Source organism: Mobula hypostoma, chromosome X2 (assembly GCF_963921235.1).
Source record: "Mobula hypostoma chromosome X2, sMobHyp1.1, whole genome shotgun sequence".
NCBI classification, from domain to species: domain Eukaryota; kingdom Metazoa; phylum Chordata; class Chondrichthyes; order Myliobatiformes; family Myliobatidae; genus Mobula; species Mobula hypostoma.
The window spans coordinates 46063391-46076532 of NC_086129.1; the positions used below are offsets into that span (position 1 = coordinate 46063391).

The following is a 13142-nucleotide window of genomic DNA, read 5'->3' on the forward strand; positions in this document are numbered from 1 at the left end:
ACGAAGGGTCTTGCCCCGAAACATCGACTGTTTACTCTTTTCCATAGATGCTGCCTGACCTGCTGAGTTCCTCCAGCATTTTATGCGAGTTGCTCTGGATTTCCAGCACCTGCAGATATTCTCTTGTTTGTGATCAGACCCATTATGTTGTATTACTAGATGTTGAGGCACTAGAATTGAAGGATCATCGTAAAGGGATGAGAAAGGTGAAGACAGTCAAAGGTAGGAGAATTGCAGTTGTCAGGAGTTTGAGACTAAAGACTCAGAACTGGTGATGGGAATGAATAAATGTATAGGAAAGAAGAAGATCAAAGTTAGAGAAGCAAAGATATTTCTAAGGGAACTTTGTGTGCATAATTATGCCAACCTGTACACAATATCTCTCTAGATTCAAGAAGACTCAAGACTCAAGACTGTTTAATGCCCCTTTCAGTACACAAGTGTAAAGGAGAATGCAATAATTGTTACTCTGGGTCTGATGCAGCACAAAAAAACAACACAGTAAGATAAAATACACAATAATAATAATAAAACACAATAAATATAGATACATAAGATAACTTGTGTATATATAGATTGATCGCATGATGATAGGCACAGGAGTATCTGTACACAAGGTGACCCTGACAAGAAATGATAAAGTAGTGGTGGTTGGGGATGTGGAGGGGTGGGTTAGTGGGTGGAGGTGTTGATCCACTTTACTGTTTCAAAAAAGTAACTGTTTCTGAGTCCGGTGGTCCTGGTGTGGACACTACGTAGCCTCCTCCCTGATGGGAGTGGGACAAACAATCCATGAGCAGGGTGGGTGGGTTCCTTCATGACGTTATTGGTCCTTTTCTGATACCTTTCTGTATATATGTCATTGATGGCAGATAGGCATCAAGAACATACATACAGTTTGATTTACACCTTAAGTGTTTATGTATTTCTTTGGGATCAATTATGAACTGGAGGAAGAACTGGTGGAGATTTCAAACATAATCAAGAATGATATAATAGAAAATCTTTAAAATAATGAGTATTTCAAAGCTCAGGTAGATAGGACTGTAAAGAGAGCTTTTGGCACACTAGATTTCAAAAATCTGGGCAGAGTACAGGATTTGGGATGTTATGTTGAACATAGAGTATTAAAGCACAGTACAGGCCCTTTTAACTTACTCTAGGATCAATCCAACCATTCCCTCCTAAGTAACCCTCCATTTATCTATCATCCATGTGCCTATCTAAGAGTTTCGTTCATGCCCCTAATGGATCTGCCTCTAGCAAGCATTCCACACACCTAGGTAAAGAACATACCTCTGACATCCTCCCCCCGCCCCCCATTATATGTGCAGGTTGGTATGTTAACAGGTTCACTGTAAATTGGCCTGCTGTGTAGATAAATGGTAGGAGTTGATGAAAATGTGAGGGGAAATACAAAATGGAATTTATGTACGATTACTGTAAATGGGCTGTTAATGGCTGGCATGAACCCAATGGGCTGAAGGATCTATTTCCCTGCTGTTTCTCTCAAAGTCTGTAAAATTGGGTGGAGGTATTTTGCAGGGTGAACAACACCATTGAAGTTGAGGTTTGTTCAAAATAAAACCATCTGAGAAATCATAGTAGGGTGTCAGCCCTGCCCAGGCAGGCACCTCCCAGTCTCCACCCAGCTAACAGGAGTTAGGAGTTGCCACTCATTTCTAACCCATCACTTGCAGCCAGCCTCAAGCAGTTGCTCCCAGTCTTCAGTTATCTTGTTGCCTGTGGTGCTTATTACCTGCTCTCTCTTGTTTTGTTGCCCTTTGTGGCTTATTATTTTTGCAGTCTGTTATTAAAGTTATCATTCATTGCTAAATTATCTCTGCTGCTCTGCTTTTGGGTCAAGGCTCCTCTGCATTTCCTGACAGAGGGTAGTCTCAAATAGAGTAGGGTAGGGTAATAAAGGTATGCCTCCCTGGGAGACCTCCTAGCGCCAAGCAAGACGAAACATATTTAATGAGTTGGTAGAGATTGTAGAATCACTTTAACACAGCCTCTTCAGACATTGTTGAAAGTTAAAAATTCATGACCAAAAACCTGAGATCATATAGTGATATTGAAGAATTTGTCATGACCTTTAATTTCCACGTCCTTCTCCACCAAGTGCTGTGAGATAGGTTTGTGTGCAGCTTAACAGTTGAGCAATTTCAACCTAATTTATTGAATGCATACGATTTAATGTTTGAGCATGTATGTAAATAGCAATGGAGATGGCTTCTAAAAACACCAGAATCTCTGTCAAAAACACAAGAGATTCTGCAGACGCTGGAAATCTTGAGCAACACACACAAAATGCTGGAGGAACTCAGCAGGTCAGGCAGCGTCTATGGAGGGAAATAAACAGTTGATGTTTTGGGCTGAGACCCTTCTTCAGGAGTTTCTGTCAGTACCTGATGCAGTATTAGTGCAAATATTGGACAAATTGAAACGGCAAAGACAACGACTGTAACAAGAATTCCTCACTTGCAGAACCCAGTCAGTTCAGATTGGCAACATCTCCTCCGTGTATAAGGTGATGAGAGGCATTGATCGTGTGGATCGTCAGAGGCTTTTTCCCAGGGCTGAAATGGCTAACACGAGAGGGCACAGTTTTAAGGTGCTTGGAAGTAGGTACAGAGGAGATGTCAGGGGTAAGTTTTTTACGCAGAGAGTGGTGAGTGCGTGGAATGGGCTGCCGGCGGCTGTGGTGGAGTGGGATACAATAGGGTCTTTTAAGAAACTCCTGGATGGCTACATGGAGCTGAGAAAAACAGAGGCTATGGGTAACCAGAGGTGATTTCTAAAGTAAGTACATGTTTGCACAGTATTGTGGGCCAAAGGGCCTGTATTGTGCTGCAGGTTTTCTATGTTTCTATTAATTACCATCAGCACACTTGCTTTATGCTTATGTCTGTGTGGCTAAGCACATCTCCAATGCCATATTTAAGTTTGCTGACAACACCATTGTTGTAGGCTGAATCAAAGGTGGTGAGTAATCAGCATTTAGGAGGGAGATTGAAAATCTGACTGAAGGTGCAACAACACCGATCTCTCACTCAATGGCAGCAAAACCAAAGAGCTGGAGACTTCAGGAGGAGGAAACTGGAGGTCCATGAGCCAGTCCACAATGAGGAATCAAAGGTAGAGAAGATCAGTAACTTAAATTCCTTGGCATTATCACTTCAGAGGATCTGTCCTGGGTCAAGCAGCACATAAGTGACATTACAGAGAAGGCAAGGCAGTACCTCTACTTTCTTAGAAGTTTGCAAAGATTCAGCATGTCATCGAAAACTTTGACAAACTTCTATACCGTAGATGCGCAGTGGAGATTATATTGACTAGTTTCATCATGGTCTGGTATAGAAACACCAAGGTCCTTGAACAGAAAAGCCAACAAAAAGCAATGGATACGGCCCAGTCCATCACAGGTAAGGGCCTCCCCAACATCTACATGGAACATTGCCACAGGGAAGCAGCATCCATCATCAGGAACCCCCAGCATCCAGACCATGCTTTCTTCTCGCTGCTGCCATCGAGAAGGAGGTTCAGGAGCCTCAGGACCCACACCACCAGGTTCACAAACAGTTGGTACCATCTGGGATAACTTCTACTACTAATACGTCAAGGCAAGGCATAACTTCACTCACCCCAACACTGAACTGATTTCACAACCTATAGACTCACTTTGAAGGACTCTGCAACTTAGGCTCTCAATATATATTACTTATTTATTTACTATTGTTATTTTGTTTTTTTTTTCTTTTTTGTACTTGTAGTTTGTTGTCTTTTGCACATTGGTTGTTCGTCCATCTTGTACAGTTGTTCATCGATTCTATTGAGATTCTTTTCATTGTCTGTGAAGGCCCACAAGAAAAATCTCAGAGTTGTGTATGGTGACTTGGTATGTACTTTGATAACACTGGACAACAAATTTTTTCAAAAGTGTTGCTTCCGCAGATTTTTTTTTTTGTCTTTGATAGACCACTTGAAGCTGAACAGAAATATAATTACAGACTACTTGTATCACATAGGAATTTGGAGAAAAAAGAAATCAACTTTTATTGAATATTTTAACTGCATAATGGTGCTGACATTTTGCAACAGTTCAACTAAGCTAAAAGTATTTTGTTAATGATTTTTATTTGTACTCAGTGTCTGAGGCTTCTCGCTTAAGCGTCCAACAATAATCAGCCAGCATTGATGGATTCCAGTTGCCCTGATACCGTTTCTCTATGACGGCAATATCTTGGTGAAAGCTTTCAGCATGCTTGTCACTGACAGCGCCAAGATTTGCAGGGAAGAGGTCTAAATAGGAATGCAGAAATTTAATCTTTAGTGACATGTTTCACTCCATGGTTTTGTGTGCTTGAAGCATGTTGTCAACCAGCTACACGTAGTTTAGTGCTCTGTAGGTGGCAAGAAAATTTTCAACAACATTCTTGAATGCCTTCCATGTGATTTTCTCCAGTCCCACTAGAGGTTCTTCCAATTGCCTGTCATTAATGACCTGTTTGTTTTGTGGATCAACAAGAATGCCTTCCTTAATCTTGACATCAGTTGTTTGGGGAAACATTTATCTCAAATATCGAAATCCTCATGGATTTCATGTAGGTCTTTCCTGTCCTGGAATAAACATACAATCCTATAAAAAGTATTGACCCTCCTTGGAAGTTTCTATGTTTTACTATTTTACAACATTGAATCACAGTGGATTTAATTTGGCCTTTTTTGACATTGATCAACAGAAAAAAAGACCTTTGTGTCAAAGTAAAAACAAATCCTTACAAAGTGATTTAAAATAATTACAATTATAAAACACAAAATAATTGATTACATAAGTATTCACCCTCTTTAATATGATACACCATATCATCACTGGTGCAGCCTATTGGTTTTAGAAGTCACATAATTGGTTAAATGGAAATCTGCTTTTGGAGACCTATATGCAGCTAAAGTGTTTCAATTGATAGTAGTAAAAATACACCTGTATCTGGAAGGTCCAATTGCTGGTGAGTCAGTATCCTGGCAAAAACTACACCATGAAGACAAAAGAACACTCCAAGCAACTCCGTAAAAAGCACAAGTCAGGGGACAGATACAAGAAAATTTCCAAGTCACTGAATGTCCCTTGGAGTACAGTTAAAATTCAATCATCAAGAAATGGAAAGAATATGGCACAGCTGTAAATCTGCCTAGAGCAGGCTGTCCTCAAAAACTGAGTGACCGTGCAAGAAGGGGACTACCGAGGGAGGCCACTATGACAACTCTGGAGGAGTTCCAAGCTTCAGTGGCTGAGCTGGGAGAGACTGCACATACAACTGTTGCCTGGGTACTTCACCAGTCACAGCTTTATGAGAGAGTGGCAAAGAGAAGGACAAAGCTGAAAAATCTCACATGAAATCTCGGCTGGAGTGTGCCAGAAGCATGTGAGGGACTCTGAAGTCAGTTGGAAGAAGGCTCCATGGACTGATTAAACCAAAATTGGGCATTTTTGCCATCAGACTAAAGACCGCACATCATCAAAAACACACCATCCCTACCGTGAAGCATGGTGGTCCATGCATCATGCTGTGAGGATACTTCACTACAGCAGCTTGAGCAGTTTTGTAAAGAGAAATGGGGGAAAATTGCAATGTCCAGATGTGCAAAGCTGAGAGAGACCTATCCACACAGACTCAAGGCTGTAATTGCTACCAAAGGTGTATCTACTAAATACTGACTTGAAGGAGGTGAATACTTATGCAATCAATTATTTTGTGTTTTTATATTTGTACTTAATTAAGATCACTTTGTAGAAATCTGTTTTCACTTTGACACGAAAGAATTTTTTTCTATTGATCCATGTGAGAAAAGCCAAATTAAATCCATTGTGATTCAATGTTGTAAAACAATACAACATGAAAACTTCCAAAGGGGGTGGGTACTTTTTACAGGCACCTGGCCCTGGAGCAACACCGTTCCTTTGGCTTTATTCAATGTATGGATGAATGACAATTAAACTTGAACTTGAAATGTACACTGCACAAAAATTTTGCAACATGCAGAAGCAGGCTGAACTGGAACTCTGGTGAGAATCTGATGTTTTTTGCCATGTTAGATCTGCCTTGTGCTTTTTCATAGTTAAATGTGAAAAGAAGAAAGTCAAATCTATGCAATATTCAGCATCCTCAAGAGGCTTTATTTGGACACTAACTTTCTTACAGCATTAGTTATTTGAGCCATTAAGGGGAAGATGCTACAGGACTCTGAGTAAGTCTTTTACACAGAAAGGGTTGTGTGGGCGGAATGCCCTGCCAGAGGAGGTGGTAGAGGCAGATACATTAGGGATATTTAGGAAACTCTTGGAAAGGTACATGGATATTAGAAAAAGTGAGGACTGTGTAGGAGGGGAAGCATTAGAGTAATCTTAAAATAGATTACGAGGATGGCACTTAATGACTTTGGGATGTGGGCGAAAACAAGTGCAGTCTCAGGAGAGGGTGCAAACTCAATGCCAGGACTAACCTGGGTCACTGGAGCTGTGAAGCAGTGGCAGTACCAGCGGAACCACTCTGCTTCCTCACAGCAGAATTATCTAATTCTATTATAAACAAAGAAAGTAAATTATCTAAAATAGCTGAAACCAGTATTGAGTCCTGAAGGCAACAAGGTGCCCATGCAGAAGATATGGGCCTTGACAGCTCCCCATTTCCTGGTCCAAACTGGCTCTATAAGCCCTCTACACACCTATTCCACACCAGGATGTTTGCAGGGTTCATCACTTCTTGCTTCATTGCAGGCCCAACTAGCTCACCTTCACCCATTCATCTCACTGAATTCATTCTTGCACTGAACAACTTCTTCAGCTTCACTCATTCTCTCCATGTCACTGTTAAAGTCAAGATGCCAAGTCACAGGGTGTATTTATGGCAGAGATTAATCAGTTCTTGATTGGTCTGGACATTAAGGGAAAAGGCAGGAGAATCGGGTTGAAAAAGAACTGAGCCATAGGCAAGTGTCAGGGCAAACTCAATTGGCTACATAGCCTAATTCTGCCACAATATCTTATGATTATTACCCAGCATCAATATCAAAGATGTGTGAGTTATAACATTGGGGAGGACACAGCAAAGAAGATGAGACTACTGCAACAGGAGTCTCAATGGATTAGTCTCTTCTTGTGCACCACAACACCAGCTGTACACTGAAACACTGTGCAGTGATATCTCCAGTTAGGAGTTGGGGGTAAACGAAAAACCATGGCCATTGTTGGTGTGCATCAGCTCAGCAAACAAAAGGATCTGAAAATCAGCAAGTGCATATCTGGCAAGGCTGCAACAAAGGCAGTGTGTGTCCATCAGGACTATCACAAAAGAAGGTGCAGAGAACATGCTGGTGTTGGTGGGCAGGCAGCCAATCACAATGGGGTGCATGCCCCACTTATGTAAAAGAACTGAGACCCACTGTCATGATGCTTGGTTTTCCTGAGGAGATTGTATGAGACAAATGATCCACACTTTCAGTTTGTCCAAGATGATATCAGAGATTACTTTACACCTCCTTACCATCTCGCCCCAAAGAGAGAAGCTGAGGGAAATGTGCACAAGTTTAAGGAAGCTAGGTGTAATTCAGATTTTCCTCTAAGCCACAGAGCAAGACCTTACACCACTGCGGGATACATCCCTGCAGAAATGCTGATACCAAGAAGGCATGGAATGTGCTAAAATCTGTTCCAGCTTAACCTGGAAGGAAAGTTAAAGAGAAGTAGTTGAAACAAAGTAAATATCAAGCTACTTGCTATAAACCGAACGGCTCAGGCAAATGTTAATGCTCACATGCTGAGAACTCCATTTGGGTCAGAGCTGAGAAGATGGGAAATAGAACATAGAATATTACTGCACAGTACAGGCCCTTCAACACACAATGTTGTGCCAATCTTTAAACCAACTCTGAGAACAATCTAACCCTTCCTCCCTCCGTAGCCCTCCATTTTTCTTTCATCCATGTGTCAATCTCATGCTTTCTTAAATGTCCCTAATGTATCCTCTTCTACCACCACCCCTGCCAGGCCATTCCACACACTCACCAGTCTCTGTGTAAAAATCTTACCATAGGAAAGATTGCGGAGAAATGTTGGGCCAAGAGTTCACTGGCAATTCATAAAGATTCATGGAGATTACTTGATCTCAGTCGGTACCAGATACCAAGGACGACTGCAAGGAAGCTAAAAGCAACCTGCTGGAGGAACTCAGTGAGTCAGGCAACATCTGTGAAGGCAAAGGGGTAGCCAATGTATTGGGTTGAGACCCTGTTTTGGAACTGAAGAATAGTAAGGATGATTGTGAGTTTGAATGGGTTCCAGAAGAGTCTGTGAATCTCTGCTGGGGAGTTTGAAGCCTGGTGTCTGCAGGCCTGAGTCTGTGTCCACTGGAGGCCAGTCCAGGGGTTAAAGGATTGTGTATGTACAATGGTAGGAGGGAGGAACGGTGTTTGTTTTTGTTGTTGTTGTTTTGTTGCTTGTGTTCTGGTTTGTTCCACCAAACATTGTGGGTGCTGGAATGTGTGGTGACACTTGCAGGCTGCCTCCAGTGCATCATCAGTTGTGTTGGTTGTTAATGCAAATGGTGCATTTCACTGTATGTTTCCATGTACACCTGATAAATAAACATGAATATTGAATTTTGAAGAGCCCTACAGCGGTTGAAGAGGAGAGAACATAGAACGTGACTGAAAAGAGTCAAGAAATTAAACCTTTTATGCTCAGAGATGGATGCTCCACCAACAACAAGTTATTCATAAAGATTCATCATGAATAACACAAGGTTAAAGAAGGGTGAAACACCTCCTGGCAGGTACCTCGGGAAGCATCATCTCTAGACCTGTGCCACCCAGTAGGGAACTGAGAGCTGGCCCTGGTTGTTCTACCACTTGCCTGAAGACGCACATCTATCTGTGTTTTCTGCCTTTCCTTCTCCAGTGCTTGATGGGTCTATAATGTGTGGACTCACTTTCAAGGACTCTACAGTTCATATTCCCAGTATTGTTTATTTACTTTTTTATTATTTGTATGATTTGCTGCTTTTGCACATTGTTGGTTGTTTGTCTTTCTTGTGTACAGTTTTTCACGTGTTCTATTGTTTTTATTTTGCTGTGAATACCCACAAGAAAATGAATCTCAGGGTAGTATACGGTGACGTATACGTACTTTGATAATAAATTCACAGTCTGGTCCATCGACCCTTGCTCCAGGTTTTCCTATCTACCCTGTTTCTGTTCTTGTTGAGCTCTAATTGAGGCAGCTGATGCTCATTGGGGCTGGCTGCATAAATACCTCCAGAGACCAGGGCATGGCTGCTGGATTGTTCTTGTCCTTACTCCTTGTATCCCCTCCTCTGCCTTCTGTTTCCTCACCTGAAGCCCTGCCTTGTCTTGCCAAAGCCCTGTCTTGTCTTGCCGGTAACTCTTGCCTCGACTGAAGTTCTTGTCTTGCCTTGCTTTGCCTGTAGTCTTGCCTTGTCTTGCTGTCAGGTCCTGGAGCCACCCTGTACCTAGCCCCCTTCCTGTCCCTTGCCTCTGCCCAGGTAAGCCAGGCCGTCTTGCCGTTACCTGGGGTTGGTTCTGTCCCTTGCCTCTGTTGGGTGGTGATCCGTGCCCTGCCCAGGAGGAGCCTGCCAAGCCTCGCCTCAAGTCTCCAGCCTCCAGCCTCACCTCAAGTCTCCAGCCTCCAGCCTCGCCTCAAGTCTCCAGCCTCCAGCCTCGCCTCACCTCAAGTCTCCAGTCTCCAGCCTTGCCTCGCCTCAAGTCTCCAGCCTCCAGCCTCGTCTCGCCTCAAGTCTCCAGCCTCCAGCCTCGCCTCAAGTCTCCAGCCTCCAGCCTCGTCTCAAGTCTCCAGCCTCCAGCCTTGCCTCGCCTCGTCTCTTGCCCAGCCCCCAGCCCCCAGCCTCTAGCCGCTTGCCAAGCCAAGTCTCTAGCCTCTAGCCTGAAGACTCCAGCCTCGTCCTGCCTGCCTGCCAAGCCTCGTCCTTGCCTAGTTCTGGGGTCCAAGCCAGAGGCAAGACCCAGGTACTGGGTCCTTGTCCAGTCTCTGGCTCGGAGTCCAAGCCCGGGCTCCTAGCTGTCTTGTTCAGTCCTGATCCAGGTTCTCGGTTTTCGTGTCCATGTCCTTGCCATCACCCTGTATCCTAGTCCTGTCCCTAGTACTTCAGTGTCTGTGTCTTGCACTTGGGTTCATTCCCAACCGTGCCCTTATGACAGGCTCAGACTTTGGAAAGCTTAAAGGGGATGTGTGAAGTAATTTCTTACATAGAGAGTGGCAGGTGCTTAGAATGGGCTGCCAGGGGTAGTGGTGGAATGTTTGATAACAACATTTAAGGGGCATTTCAGCAGACACATGAGCAGGCAAATGGTATTGTCTAGATTAGCATCATGGTTGGCACAGATATGGTGGGTTGAAGGGCCTGTTTCTCTGTTGTACAGGTTCTTGATTAGTCAGGGTGTCAAAGGTTACAGGGAGAAGGCCGGAGAATGGGGTTGAGAGGGATAATAAATCAGTCATGATGGAATGGCAGAGCTGACTCGATGGACAGAATGACCTCATTCTGCTCATATGTCTTAAGGTCTTATGGAATCACTGGGACCTCAGCTATTCAGAAGGTTCCTTCTGACACCACATTTTAACCCTTCCAATCCATCAACTCTCAGCTGCATGGGCATCCGCCCTATGCTACAAAAATATTTTACACAAAGGGTAACAGAGCTCACTTCAACTCAGGTGAGCTTAGCAACATTCTCTCTAAACGCTCATGGGAAAAGCCAGTGAAAATTCGATCCGAGCTTGCTTTAATTGTTGGAGCACTCCCTCTTCTGGTAATTTTATACACTTTAGTTTATCATACAAAATCTAATCTTACAGCTAATAATGCCTCTCTCTCATTTTCCCTTCCCAAAGAGAGAGCCAGATGGCCCAGTAGAAGGCCCTCACCAGCTGTTGCAGATTTGATTTTCCACACTGGACACGCAGCTGCAGTACGTCCACCGGATGATTTTCAAAGCACCAGGTTACTCAACCCAAGATTGCTTAATATTACAAGCATTTTATTGATGCTTCTTAACTATTAGAAGAAACTACAGTAAACCTGATTTTAGTTAACCTCCCCATCCTCCTCTATTACCCCGGTCACTGCACTGTAAACACTTTAAACCACTGTTTATAAAGCTGTTTACATTGTAAATACATGTTGATATTTATGTATTTATGCACATTTTACCCATATCCATACTTTAGCTACTAGCTTATTTTTATATAATTCTTTATTCTTATAATTGTTGAATGATTTTTGTTGCATGTCACACCCTGAACAACACACCACAGCAAATTTTTAATACATCTAAATGTATATGGCGAATAAAGTTGATCTTTAATCCTTAGAAGTCTGACACAAAAGTTTCAATGGCTGTTCCAATCAGAACTACCAAGTCCAACCACCAAGGTTTGCCTTGATTTCAAGATTAGATGTTAAACTAAAAGTGTCTGATTTTGACATAGAATATTCTTAAGCAGAGTATTGCAACTCTGTGTTCCCCTCCATCAGATTATCTGGTCATTTTAGGTTCTTGATTAGTCAGGGCATCAAAGGTGACAGGGGGAAGGCAGGGGAATGGGGTTCAGAGAGAAAATATATCAGCCATGATGGAATGGTGGAGCAGACTCGATGGGCTGAATGGCCTAATTCTGCTCCTACGTCTGATGGTCATGGTTATCAAATTGCTGTTTGTTGGCGCTTGCTGTGCATGAATAGGCTGCTGCACTTTCTACACTAACTCATTTTGAAAATAATTGATTGGGTCGGAATATTATTGGGATGAGCTGAAAATGACATGCAAATTTTTTTTTTTGTCTCATGACTTCATGGCCACTAGTCTTCCAAAGGGTCTGAGTGGATAGTTAAGCTGTTTAGTTTCCATTAGACATAGGAGCAGAATGAGGCCATTCAGTCTGTCGAGTCTGCCCTACCTTTCCATCATGGCTGATTTATTATCCCATTCAACCCCATTCTCCTGCCATCTCCCTTAACCCTAGACACCCTGACTAATCAAAATCTATCAACCTCCGCTTTAAATATACCCAATGACCTGGCCTTCACAGCCATCTGTGGCAATGAATTCCACAGATTCACCATCCTCTGGCTAAAGAAATTCCTCTTTATCTCTGTTCGAAAGGGATGTCCCTCTATTCTGAGGTTGTGCCCTCTGGTCCTAGACTCTCCCACCATAGGAAACATCCTCTCCACATCGACTCTATCTAAGCCTTTCAATATTCGCTAGGTTTCAGTGAGATACCCCCACCCCTTCATTCTTCTGGGAATCATTGTAGTAAATCTCCTCTGGACCCTCTCTAATGCTAGCACATCTTTTAGAATTCTTAGCTGACCAGAAAAGGACCCCTTTATTCCCACTCTTTGCTTCCTGCCAGTCAGCCAATCTTCTATCCATGCCAGTCGTGTGGGCATTTGGAGACAGGCCACCGAAGCATGAGCAGATGGCTTCAGTTTCAGTTCTGAATAGTGGCCAGATGGAAATTGGAGACCTACCTCTTGCTGTGCTGGCCTTTGAGCTATTAACACTGCTTCGACGAGAGCCACTGTCCTTCTGAAAGAACAAGAAGAATCTGTATCATTGGCCATTGTAGTCACCACTATCTTGATCAACTATCAATATGATATTCTCATTATCACGTCCAAGGAGGATGTTTCTTATATCAATAAAGTTCCTCTAATCCAGTTTAGTTTTTTTTAAAAAGGGATTGCAAGATAAAATAAACCTGGAATCTCTTTTAGTTTTGATTTATATTTTCAGCCAAATAAATTCTGTTTTTAAAAGAAAAAAAGCTGCAACACAAATTCTTAACTATTGTGCCTTGATTTGAAGAGCTTCTGCTATAACCTAATCCTTTGCAATTTTTGGACCAATCTTCTGTAGCAGTTTGTGTGAATAAGATTGGATACATTTCATTCTCTCCCATACTGGCAAACAGCTGCAGCAGAAATAACTTGGTGAAGAACATAGACCATGGAACAGCACAGCACAGGAGCAGGCCCTTCAGCCTGAGATCTCTGTGTCAAACTAAACTGATCCCTTCTGCCTGCACATCCCTCCAGCCCTTG

General features: G+C 42.8%; 1 protein-coding gene across 2 annotated transcripts in view; it reads right to left on the bottom strand.

Moving 5' to 3' along the window:
- Positions 1 to 13142, bottom strand: part of LOC134341021 (uncharacterized) — a 73449-nt gene that overhangs the window by 33487 nt on the left and 26820 nt on the right. For both annotated transcript variants that reach the window (XM_063038740.1, XM_063038739.1), the window contains exon 3: positions 12570 to 12627. In XM_063038740.1, coding sequence (XP_062894810.1) covers positions 12570 to 12627 — 58 coding nt within the window. The remainder of the gene's footprint in view (positions 1 to 12569; positions 12628 to 13142) is intronic.